We start from the raw sequence: 13114 nt of genomic DNA, 5'->3' as shown, positions 1-13114 counted from the left end.
CCATCTATAATAAGTTTGATAAGATCACCATATTTAAAAATCCATACTTAAGGCAAGTCTGCTTACCCCTCCTTCATGTCATTGATGGGAAGCGGAACCCTGCCGCCCCTATCTAGAGCTGATGTGATGTTTATGGCGTTCAGACGCTCTGGCTGCCACACATTTTTCACGGCCCCAAGAAAGTCTCCGAGAACCTCGCTGGCCAACATTTCTTCTACGTTCATATTTTTAATGAAGAATTCTGCTTGATATGGTAACGGGAAGTCTAATTTTGGTGAAAAAGGGTATGCATATCTTTAATGAAATAGTCTTTTGAAAGGGAAACAAAAGAACAATTTGAGATTTGTTGATTTCTGTCACAATCCTGGCTTTGGGGAACAATATTATTACTGACTTTAAAGGCTTTCTATATAACAGAGGATATATCTAAAAACACGACGTACATTAGACCCAGAATTTTATCTACAATGCAATCAAATCTAAGGGACAGCAGGGCAATTCACAATTAGGGAAAAAAAAATAAAAAGGAAAAGAAAAAAATGTCAAATCTCAAATCTGTCGCTAACTTGCCAGTGACCTGCCAGCCTCCTTGTCCTGTCAATGTACCCAGGTAGAAGGAGCATTTCCAGAACTTAGAAAAGTATTTTGTACTTGTAGTGTTTTCAAGCTGACAGATCTTCAAATACATTGTTTAATTTAATCATTACAATCATAGGTAGTGCTATTTCCCATTTGAACAAAGGAGGAAGCTGAAGAACACAGCACCATCCTTTCTAAATAGAGAAGACACGGCAAAATATCTATACTTGCTTGTGGGTTGCTTATATATGATATGGAAAACCATATTTTTAATTTGCAGTATTACTGATCTTTCTGGAGCATGCTGAAATGTCACATTTTACTAAAATAAATATTGATTGTATTTTCAATAAGAACTCTGAAATCATAGCTATTTCATTCTTTGGATCACTCCATAATTAAATATTCTAGAGAAATAATATTTTAAATTTCTCATGAAATTCCGTATCTCACATTGTTAGAGATTTAGTTAGCTTTTTCCCTCCCCAATGTCTCATCAGTAATTTCCCTCTAAAGATGCCAAAATGAATATTTTATACCAACCCAATGTCCCATTCAGACTCTCAATATAAGAAACTTTAAATAAATATAATTTATTTCAGCTTCTCAAATGTTACTCTTCAATTACAAACTATCATTTCCTGTATTCTGGTTGTTCTGTTAAGACAGAGGATAGCTTTCTTTTTGTTTAGTAATACTTCTGTAAGAATAAAGGCTACTTTTTTTGAATACTTACTATGAGGCAGGCCAACCTAAGGGAAAGAGGTGAATTACCGTATTTAACACTCACAACCAGAAGGTAAGCAGGGACTTGTATTTTTCTCCATACTTTCAGAAAGGGAAGCTGATCTTTTGATCATTTGAATTTACCTCATATGATTTTTATCTAAGCTAAAAGAGACTGTATATATAAAGTGCTCAATGGAGCTCCCAATATAGAGTAAGAACTGAGAAAATGGTAAACTTTAGCAATTCTTAAAATAATATGCACAATTACTTGGATTCTGCCCTTTACTTAAAAGGAAAAAAAATATGTCTGGACTATACACAGATTTAAAGTCCCCAACAATAATTATACTATGTATATCCTCTGACTTATTTCATTAAAACTCATGTACTATATGTTCTTATTTCTTATACTATTTTTATCTCATATACTATTCCATTCTTATTTAATAAACAAAAAACTAAAATTATACGATAAATAACTGAAACCTTGATGACTTCATTTATTATCAAGCCTCTTTAATATTAAAGGGCATGTGATGCCAGAGATGAAGTCAAGGAGATATTCTGGCTTTCGAGTTTTCAGGAGAGTTTTCTGGAGTGTGGTGTCTCTCCCTAAAGACAAAGTTTTTCAAAGCCCTAATCACAGAAGGCTCTTTACTCATCCCCTACCCTGTAATTTATTCTGCTTATGATTTTGTTAGATTTGTTTGATGTATAGCCCATCTGCAATCTTCTAAAATATGCTATGTTTATTCTCTTTTATGTAGATAAGTTTCCTGTTTTATACTGATACATTTCCTGTTTTATACAGATAAACAGGAGCTTAATCATGCTACATTTTTTCCCCATACTGAGAAACAGTCATGCAGAAAAATGTCATGAAGAACAGTTTCTTGGCAATAAATAATATTTATAAATAATACCAAGTATAGTTTTTGGGTATGCTAGAAGTCTATCATCTATTAATTTCATTCAGTGAAATTTTTCTAAAAAAAGCGTGCAAAACTTTTTCCTTATTATCAGTGCCACTCCTTGGAGAACTGTGACTTGGCTTTCCCTAATCCATGTGACCCTCCGTGGCTCCTTTCTGAGACTTGCGGCTGCCACGCCCTCCGAGGCTCCGGGCTGTGCAGCTGCCTGCCGTCTGCCCGGCCAAGTGCTGCTGCCAGGCCTCCCAGAGATGAGTCACAGTAGCTTTCTAACTTTGGGGAAATCCCGTGCCTGCTATATTTGGATATCACAGAGGCCAAGGGAACAGTAGGCCAACAGATTGGTGGCAGGCCTCTGAGGCACTAAACCCAATTTAGAGAATCACTCTATGTACTCTCCTTGAGCTCCATGCTGTATGATGCTACATGACAAATTTCCCATTAGGTCTCCCAGAGAGGGAGACTGCTGGGCAGGGAGTTGCAGTGAGCACGGTTATCCGGATATTCAACCCTTGTTACTTCTTTCCTAACCTTATCTGGGAGAAATGGCATGTGTACAGGCCATGCTCAAAGATGTACGTCCTAGTGTCCACATGCATTCCATCGAGACAAGCAAGGAAACATGCCTGCCATTTGGTGCACTGATTTTCAGAGTTTGGGCCACTGACCCTGATGTAAAAGAAGGCTTTCAAAACCCATGTACTTGTGCTCCCTCAACCCTGATTTAAATAAATAGTCCCTAATGCCAACTTTCAATCCTTCAGTCATCTAACAGTCTTACATTAGTATCTGCTTGAACATGGGTCCCCACATGTGTACTACGTATTGAGTACACGTGTGTGGACCCATGTACTCTGTACTGACAGATGCCTGTGTACTCTGTATTGACAGGACTGAGACCAGACTTGAGAAGGAAGAGGTTCAAAACTGTAGACCAGGCTATCTTTCAGTTTGTAGGGGCTCCCATAACTGACAAAGGGTTTTGAGTCCCTCTGAGAGCATAATAGTGAGGTTAGTGGTCCGAGCCCACTGCAATGGAAGTATATAACTAAACTGATGGATTCCCAAGGAGAAAGGGAACTTCGCAACCATTCTGCTCATTAAAGGTATTCCAAATTCTACAAGGACAGCTTGGACTGGATGCAAGTATCCAATTACAATTGGAGTCAAGAATAAAAATCTCCTTGATCCAAACATGAATACCTTCCAAAAGCCCTTGGGAAGTGGAAAAGTGGGTAGAGAGTCTTCTGTCCAGGCCAAAGGAACTGGTACTTGGACTTTCTTTTCATATATGAAGGCCATTTTAAATTTTCAACTAGCACATTTGTTGTCTGCAATTATTACAGCTAAAATGCCTGGGAAAAAAACTCATGTTAAGGGTTTCAAAACCTTCCAGCAATCTTCTCCCCAATTATGTACTGCATTATCAATTCTATCGAAATTGCTTTCTTTCATATAGTGTAAAGGTAATTTTTAACTCAGCCTTTACTGAATTATTACGAATTCCAAATTAGTAGGCTCTGATAAAATGTGTTGTGTTTGCTTATTTGTTTCCAATCGTACTAGTAAATAGAAGTAAGAATTTTCCTATCCAGGATGCACAACTGTTTTACTGTTTTGGGGGGAAAAATGCTATATCAGTTCTTCTCCTGTCACCCTCATAAATGATATCTGGTATAGTATCCCATGATTTATAAACTTTAACCACAAAGTGTTTAGTGGTATGTATTTTTCCCATTGAATGCCAAAACAGGATCAGAATATTTGAGAGTGTAATTCTTGGAATCTCTCCTGTGTCCCTAACCTTCTAAACCCTTAGGAATCACTTACAATTCAAGCATGTGTAATGATAAATTGTTGTTGGACTCCAGCAATTACAGATGCATGATTAGCTATTTAGAAAGGAGACTGTGACCCAAATTATGGTTTATTTCTGTCCATCAACAGCTCTTTATCATCATATACAACTAGACTACCACCGATGATAGGTTTTAAAGTAAAATAATACCAATCATGCATTCTATGATCAGCCCTATGTCAAGCACATTTTGAGATTTAAATGATGGCATCCTTACCTCAGACTTATGAGAGAAATAGTATTCTTAGTCTCACTTTACAGATGATTTAACCAAGGCCTGGAGAAAATAAGTGGTCTCTATATTTGGCTCCCTATCCTCAGGTTTTCAGCACCAAAACACGTCATGATATTTTATAATGAGTTAAATATTGCTTAGTTTTCTACATTTTACTATTTCATTAGTTATAGTAGGTACGTGGTGCTTTAAAATCCTTAACTATGTTTTACATACATATAAAATATAATGAAATACTTCTTGCAAATAAGGAAACAATCAGCAACATATTTTTCCATACCTACCTTCTGCTGACATTATATTAATTATCAAATTATGCCTTGCAGTCTCAAAGGTACGCCTATTGTAGGCAGTTATCTATTAGAAAGAGAAAGTCATATTAAAGAAGTAAAATTCTATTTTTTGATACGAAATAACTATTAAACTCATCTTGTTACCAAAAAAAAAAAAGAAGTAAAATGTTATTTGGAAAACGAAATTCATTAAGGACAAAATGAAAACAAATTGTCGTTCTTTCCATTTTCATTATTTGTTTATATACTTACAAAATATTCCTTCTCTGGACAAGAACTCAGAGCTTTTAGCAATATTGTGGGAAAATAGATAATTAGGTCTATTTAACATGCTAAAACAACAAGTTAAAATCAGAAAAACCCTTTTATAGAAGACTGTTAAGTGCCAGTAGCAACGCAGAGGCATCATTAGTAAATGGATTAACCATTACGAATTACTTACCAGAGCTGTTCTAAAATTTCAAAAAAGCCAAAACCATATATTTGTGTACTTTTAAATGGAGCTTAAGGATCATACCAGAAAGTACACTTTAAAACAAGCACGTCTCTGTGTTGTTTGCATTCAGTACTAAACTGCACACCAACCAGTCAAGAAATGTCACGAACCCTTTGGAAATCACATCTCACAATGGGAGTACAGCAGTGAGGATCACAGTCTGAGAAGCTGATGGCAAATGCTCAAAAACACAAATCAATCCCTTCGCAGAGTCAAATATTAGTAAATGTTTGCAGAGCCAATGAACTTACATCAAAGTCAATTCAGAAACAGCCACTGCAAACAACAAACAAAGCAAAGGCCAACAACAGGATATGGCTTCAAAAATCAAGGAATAATTAACTTTATAACAGATATTAAATCACTCAGACAGGCCTGCAGTACCTCAAAAAAACCTCAAATGATTGTGTAAAAGTCTTAGCATCCCAGCACTAGCCTTCTGGCAGTAACTGCAGCTGTAGTTGACACTGAGACAAAAAAGACAAAACTGACGCAAACTGAAAAGAAATATCTTGCATATTTAAAAACAAGTATCAAAGATTTTAATAGCATCACATATGAGCTTTAAATAAAATACATTACACTCATCAGAAATATTATTTGAGAGAACAGTGAAAATCAGAATTTTGGAATAAAAAATTCCAAACCTTTAACAATATTTCAAAGTACATATTCTGAAACGTGTATTATTCCACAAAGATAAAAGCACTTATCTCTCCACAATTTGTCAAATTTCTTTTGGATTTAATGACTTCTTTGCTGCTCTCTGTTGGGACACATGGTCAATTAGGTTCACAATGAACACTAAAATTAACACTAGTCATTAAAATTAACGAGGCATTATTGTTCACAAGCAAATGAAGAAATGCAAAAACATTTGGGAATCCGCATGATTTTAAAAGTTTACCCTGCAAAAAATTTAGTAATATTCTCAGTGGAAAAAAAATACTAGATACTATTTGTTATAATATCTCAAAGCTAATGCTCAGAAAAAAAGGTTAAACATTTTCAAATTAATGGCAATATTTTTCTGGCTAGCCTTCCCATAATTAACATAAATTTCATTATTGTAAATTTCATAAATTCTAATAAGTTTTTTTTAAATCAGAGGCTACACAAGAGAGTGAAGAACCTTTCATGAATCAGGAGGAAGAATTTTATTATCTGAATTTATATTTAATGCTTAATTTTAACAGCTATAACAGAATACAATTCTTCTATGACTTCTAATGAGATATTTAAATACTGTAATATCCTCAATAGAATTCTACTTATCATGATGATGTGAAGCCCTTCATAGCAAAGAGGTATGCATGTTTGTGCACTTTCTGATCCCTTATTTCTAAAATAGTGGCTGATCTATTTTAGATGCTTAATAAGTAGCTACTGAATAAATTAATTAGTGGATATATATGATTAAATATTAGTTTAAGATATGCAAAATCTTTTGACTATATTATTAATAGAATATTTTTAAACACTGAAAATGTTATGTTATTATATATGGATGTAGAAATGAGTTATTTACAGATAAATCAATACTTGTGTTAGATGAAAGAGATGCTAAGTTTTCATAATCTTTTTAAAATTTTAATTAATTAATTAATTAATTAATTAATTATTGGCTGCATTGGGTCTTTGTTGCTGCACTTGGGCTTTCTCTAGTTGTGGCGAGGGGGCGCTACTCTTCGTTGCAGTGCGCCGGCTTCTCATTGCGGTGACTTCTTTTGTTGTGGAGCACGGGCTCTAGGTGCACAGGCTTCAGTAGGTGTGGCACGTGGGCTCTAGAGCTCAGGCTCAGTAGTTGTGGTGCACGGGCTTAGTTGCTCCACGGCATGTGGGATCTTCCTGGACCAGGGCTTGAACCCGTGTCCCCTGCACTAGCAGGCAGATTCTCAACCACTGCGCCATCAGGGAAGCCTTCATCATCTTTTTAGATACTATCTGATACATATTCATAACATTGTATGTTGGTAGTAAGGTATAATGCACCCCTGTGAATCCTGGCTCAACACATGTGTTTCTCTCCTATCCTAGCCTCTTGCCTCTCTCCAACCAGAGTAACCATTTTGGATTTTGTGTTTATCATCCCATCCATTTTAAATATAGTTTTATTATCCATGCATATATGCTTAAAATATATTGTCCATTTTTCTGTTTTTTGAGCGCCTATAAAAATAGTAAACTGTATGCAGTCTTCTGGGGTTTGTTTGGTTTTTTTCAACATTACGTTAAAAACATTCATTCATGGTGCCAGGCAAGCTTAAGTTCATTGCTGCTATAAATGTTCACTGTGTGAATACTCCACAATTTATCTATTCTCTTGCTGCTGGACTTCTGGATCTCAATTGGTTTGTGGGTTTCCAGTGTTTTCCTATACAAACATTGCTCAATGAACATGATTGTGCATGCCTTTGGGTGGACATTTGCAAGTGTTTCTTTTTCTTTTTCTTTTTTTTTTTTTTTTTTTGGCCACGCTGCGTGGCTTGCAGGATCCTAGTTCCCCGACCAGGGATTGAACCCGGGCCACAGCAGTGAAAGCACCAAGTCTTAAACCACTGGACCGTAAGGGAATTCCCTGCAATTGTTTAAGTGCATATCTGGAAGTGGGACTATTAGATCATAGGGTATGGTGATACTCAGCTATGTGAAATATTCCGTTTTCCAACCCACATCCACTGCAATGCCCTTTACTGAGGATAAAATTCTCACTGTGGTTTTAATTTGAATATTCCTCCTTACTGATGAGAGTAATTTTCTTTACTTAAATGGCATTGATGTCTCCTCTTTGGTGAAATGTCTGTTCATGTCTTTTTCTTATTGAAATTGTAGAAGTCCTTTTTTATATTTTACATACTTATCATTAGTCAGCTATATATATTTAAAATATCATCTTCCAGCTTGTGGGTTGTCTTTTCTTTAATGGTTTCTTTTGATGAACAGAAGTTCACAAGTTTAATATGGTAAAATTTATCAATCTTTTCTCTTAAATAAAAAAATTTAGGTGTTAAGGTATCTTTCCCTCCCCAAAACTCAGAAAGATACTCCTCTACAGTTTTATATAATAGTTTAAATTTTTGCTAAATCCTTAATCTACCTAGACATGAGTTTTGTATTTCCTGTGAAGTAAGAATCTAATTTTATGTTTGCCATATGGCTGAGCACCAGTCAATAAATTGACCTCCTTTTCCCTAATCTGTGATCTCTGGCACCACCTCTTTAGACATATATCATTGTTCTTTATGTAGATGGATCTGTCTCTGGGCTCCCTATTTTATTCATTGGTTAATTTGTCTATCCCTGTATCAGTACAAACTTATGATTTATTACTACATATTTACAATAAATCTTGCTATCTGGAAAGGAAAGAAATCTTTCCCCTTTTTATTCTTCTTTAAGCATGTCTTGATTTTGCTTTATTATCTTCTTTATAAATTTTAGAATTAGTTGCCAAGTTCCATGAAATAACCTACTGAGATTTTTTTATTGGAACTGCATTGAATCTATAGATCAATTAGGGGGAAAGTGATGCTTTCATGATTTTCAGTCCTCCTATCCCTGAATGAACTATCTTTTCATTTATATAGGCATTCTTTAATATCAACAAAGTTTTATAATTTTTCCCATACAGAACTTGCATACCTTCTGTTAGATTTATTCCAAGTACATTATAATTTTGTTGCTACTAAAAAAATGGTATCTTTTAAAATCATGTATTTTTCTCAGTACTTGTTATTTAATGAATAAATATAACTAAATCTTTTATATTGATCCCATAGCTTACTGCTAGGCTTTCTGAAGATTTTAATAGCCTATAGACTCTTTATATCATTGACTATTCCATTTCTTCCTTTTGAATAGTTATAAATTTCTTTTTCTTTCTTTACTGCACTGGATAGGACTTCTAATATATTCTGTAATAGATGTGATACAGGGGGTCATTCTTGCTTTGTTCCTGAATTTAAATGGAATTCCTCTAGTGTTTTCCCATTAAAAAATGATGTTTGCTATTATTTTTGATAAATAACCTGTTAGGTTAAGGAAGTTCACTTATATTCCTAGTTTGCTAAGAGTTATTTTTTTCTTATCAAGAATAGGTGTTGGGGCTTCCCTGGTGGAGCAGTGGTTGAGAATCTGCCTGCCAATGCAGGGGACATGGGTTCAAGCCCTGGTCTGGGAAGATCCCACATGCCGCAGAGCAACTAGGCCACAATTACTGAGCCTGCGCATCAGGAGCCTGTGCTCCACAACAAGAGAGGCCGCGATAGGGAAAGGCCCGTGCACCGCAATGAAAAGTGGCCCCCACTTGCCGCAACTAGAGAAAGCCCTCGCACAGAAACGAAGACCCAACACAGCCAAAAATAAATAAATAAATAAATAAAATTAAAAAAAGAAAAAAAGAATAGGTGTTGAATTTTATTAAATGCTTTCTCTGAATCTTCAAGGTGATTGTGTTTTTCTTTTTTAATCTAGCAAGGTGGTGACTTACATTTATATACTTCTTTTATAACTTTACTGAATATTTTAAAAATTACTCTGACAATAACTCCAAATAACTTTCTTTCTTATATCTGCATATATTTCTATCTTATATCAACATTGCCTTAAGAAAGCAGATTTATAGATAGAAATCACTGAAATGTCATGTTAATACAAACCTCAGTTCAAATGAAGAAACACCTTCTCTCAGCCAGCCTGGAAGGCTCATATCCAGAGTCCACGGCTGACTAAAACTTTGGAGAAAAACTCAAAGCATGTAATCTCCTGAGAATCTGCAGAAATTCTGCAAATTTTTGGTGGTAGAACACATGCCACGCAGGACATATACAAACTCCTGGCAATTCCACTAGCAGTTCCTAGGCTGGTGCCCTGGTCACTACCAGTAAGCTTTTATGGAATTGAAGAGTTAAATTCCAATTTAAGATCCTAGAGGCATATAGGCATAAAACTATAGTAGGCCTCTCCTGCCATTAATTGCCATTATAATTCTGATTTTGTTAGGTATAGTAAAGAGTGAAACACTTTTAGCTTTTATATCCATTCATTAAAAAAAAATTAATTCCCAGTAAAGGTTCGATGTCATCATTGTTTTTGTTATTGTTTCAATTTCTAATATCTTCCAGGTATGATATTAGGTACTGGTAAAAATCTGATTAATTATAGCACCATCATCACTCCCAAAGTAAAGGTCAAACATATCCGCATGGCTTACAGAGCCCTCAAAGATCTGCTCCTACCAACATCAACACCTCCGTTCCCATCATTTGCCCTCTGGAGGGCATCCTGTCCTCTAGCCACACTTGCAGTTCTCTAAGACTATGTGGTTATGGTTATGCCTCCAAGATTTTGATGTGCTGCATCTTCTGCCTAAAATAGCCTTCCTTCTACTTAGTGAATTTCTATTTACCCTCTTGTAACTCTGCATCAAACAGCACCTTCTTATTATAACAGTTATGTCAGTGCTGGCTAAGTTTGAGTTTCCATTCCAGTGCTTCAACCCCTGAACTGTAAGACACGGCAGGGCACAGCTACTCCTCATCTTTCTACCACCGACACCTATCATAATGTTCAGCACATGGTAGGGGCTCAAAAGACGTCTCCTTAATGACTGAATGAACATGAAATCTGAAATTAAAATTTGGAGAAAATAAGTGTTTTAAGTTTTTGTTCATTTTCTTAAATAGAATTCACAGTGATTTATTTCTTTTAAATACCTTTTAATTTTTTTCACTAATTTAGATGGCGCTTTTTTACATAAAAGCTGAAACAAAAAACTCTGTAGATGAACAGAAAGGAATGGTACATTTCCAAATGTTATCTAGTGTGTTTTCATGCATAAAATACTGAAAACCACTGCCATGTAATTTTAATTACAACATTTGAAACTCAAATTACAAAAAACCAAGAATATAATTTTGCTCTTTCTAAGTAAATTACCTCAATGACTGTTGGTTTCCCCACATTTTCAGCCGTTGGAGACCCATATAGGACTCCATCACTATATGGTGTCCTTTGGATATATCGAAGCCATCCAGGCCGGTCTGGGTAACCCATTAAATTTGTGTTAAATGTTATGGGATCATTACTAATCTCGCCTAGGTAAGAAACACAGAAGTAAGATATAAGACAGTTATTTTCACATGTTGCTTTGATTGTTTCAATAAAAATGTGTCTGTCTAAAATTTTTTTTCTTAACATTTGTAGCAAAGTAAATACACACCAAAAAAAAAAATCCATCTGGGAATTTGGATTAGGGCCTCATGTAAGAAAAAAATCCTTTTGGTTGTTTAGTTAGTCTAGAAATCTGATTCAACAAAGAAAGCATATTCATACAATTTGGGGGTAAATTTCCTTTTCTTTTTTGGGGGGAGGAGGTCACATAGCAGTGGAAAAGTTCTACCAATGAGACAACTATCTTTCAGGAAAATCCCCTACTCATGTTGATGTATTCATTCTTCTGAGAAACCTTCCTTTCATGAAACTCTGAGCACTATCAAACTCATCTTAAGGGATATCTCAAAATTATAAAAGCGTCATCAAAACAAAAATTATGTAATTTAAAAACAATGGAGGAAAAACAATGGAGGATGAGTTGAAAAAATCCAAATCCAAATCCAAAAGAACTGCAATAACATGACATTTATTAATAATAAACAATAATAATGGTGTCATTTTATTAGCATGTGCCTGGCCTCTACAGGCACTATTTCAACTGATTTTCAAACATACCAATGAAAGTAGTACTCTTATTAGCCCTAATTTTATTGATGAAATATGTAATTTTCCATGTTAATTCTTCATGGCCATACTAAGTGGTGAAACTAGAATTTAATCCTGGCTGACTCCAGAAACTATGCTCTTAACTACGTTTTCTTCTCCAATGTTGAAGCTGCTGCTCACAAGGTTTAGCTATATAGTTTTGCAAAAATAGAATGCCCCTCATGAGAAAACATTTTTTAAGTAATTGATGAAAAGACTGCCTTGTTTCTTGAATGCTGGTGAGAACATGCTTAACTATATTTTATGAGTGTTTTCAGGTATGCTATTCATCATATAATCCACAAAAATAATATTTATATTAATTCTAATGCTGTAATTTTCAGAAATTCATTTTTATTTGTTACTTAAGTAAGAGTCATAATAACAATGTATTTTCTCTTGCTATTTTTTCTGTATCTTCGTTAATTTGATGGCATTTGTGACAATCCAACATAACGTAATTTAAACCAATAGTAAATTAAATAGGACTTCGTAACTGGTACTACTTTGAAGAAAAATTAATCTCCATTATATGATTATGAAGTTATATAAATTTATCTCATATTGTAAAAGTTTTTTTGAGAACTCTTCCTTAATACCATATTTCATTCTCTTCTACAACATATGTATAGTTTTCCAAAAATCAATGTACTATGTAAGACTCTAAGTCTTAATGTGGAAAATTGTAATTGTACATCTACAATTATTTCTCTGAGAATAGAGGTAGATCATTTGTCAGAAGCACAAAACTCGAGACTAGGAAATCAGAAATACGCTTTCTTTAAATTTCAAAAATGAATTATTTCCTTCGGTAATTAAATTTCTAATCTTAAGATGGGAAATATTCTATAACAATCAATTTATCACATATCCAGACCATGTCAAATAATGTCAGTAATATCTGATCATGTATCATCTAGATTATGCACATCGAACAAAAAGAAAAATTTAGTAAATTAACCACTTTTTTTCCCACCAGAACATACCAGGTTTTGGGTAAGGTGGAAATTCCCCCTTAAAATACTCTCTTTCCAAAACATGAACAAAGAGGACACCTGCAGATGGGTAGACATTCCGATCAGAGTGCACCTTGGAGAAAATAGTGTACACTGAAAACAAAGAGGGAAGATAAGAGACAGAAAGACAAATAATGAGCTCTGCTTTTGAAAATTCACTTACACTGTAAAGAAGGGTTTCACTATGTAGAAATTTCTGAGAAAACTGAAGCAACATGCA

The 13114-nt window shown here is 34.7% G+C and overlaps 1 protein-coding gene across 6 annotated transcripts in view; it reads right to left on the bottom strand.

Annotated features, from left to right (window-relative positions):
- The window catches only part of SGCE (sarcoglycan epsilon), a 67283-nt gene that overhangs the window by 28493 nt on the left and 25676 nt on the right, over positions 1 to 13114 (bottom strand). For all 6 annotated transcript variants that reach the window (XM_082471947.1, XM_082471944.1, XM_082471946.1 and 3 more), the window contains 4 exons: positions 12865 to 12987; positions 11057 to 11214; positions 4615 to 4687; positions 67 to 265 (listed from right to left, as the gene is read on the bottom strand). In XM_082471947.1, coding sequence (XP_082328073.1) covers positions 67 to 265; positions 4615 to 4687; positions 11057 to 11214; positions 12865 to 12987 — 553 coding nt within the window. The remainder of the gene's footprint in view (positions 1 to 66; positions 266 to 4614; positions 4688 to 11056; positions 11215 to 12864; positions 12988 to 13114) is intronic.

Source organism: Balaenoptera physalus, assembly GCF_965194825.1.
Source record: "Balaenoptera physalus genome assembly, chromosome: 8".
NCBI classification, from domain to species: Eukaryota; Metazoa; Chordata; class Mammalia; order Artiodactyla; family Balaenopteridae; genus Balaenoptera; species Balaenoptera physalus.
The sequence above is the reverse complement of the archived record's forward strand: the minus strand, read 5'-3'. Positions and strand labels throughout refer to the sequence as shown.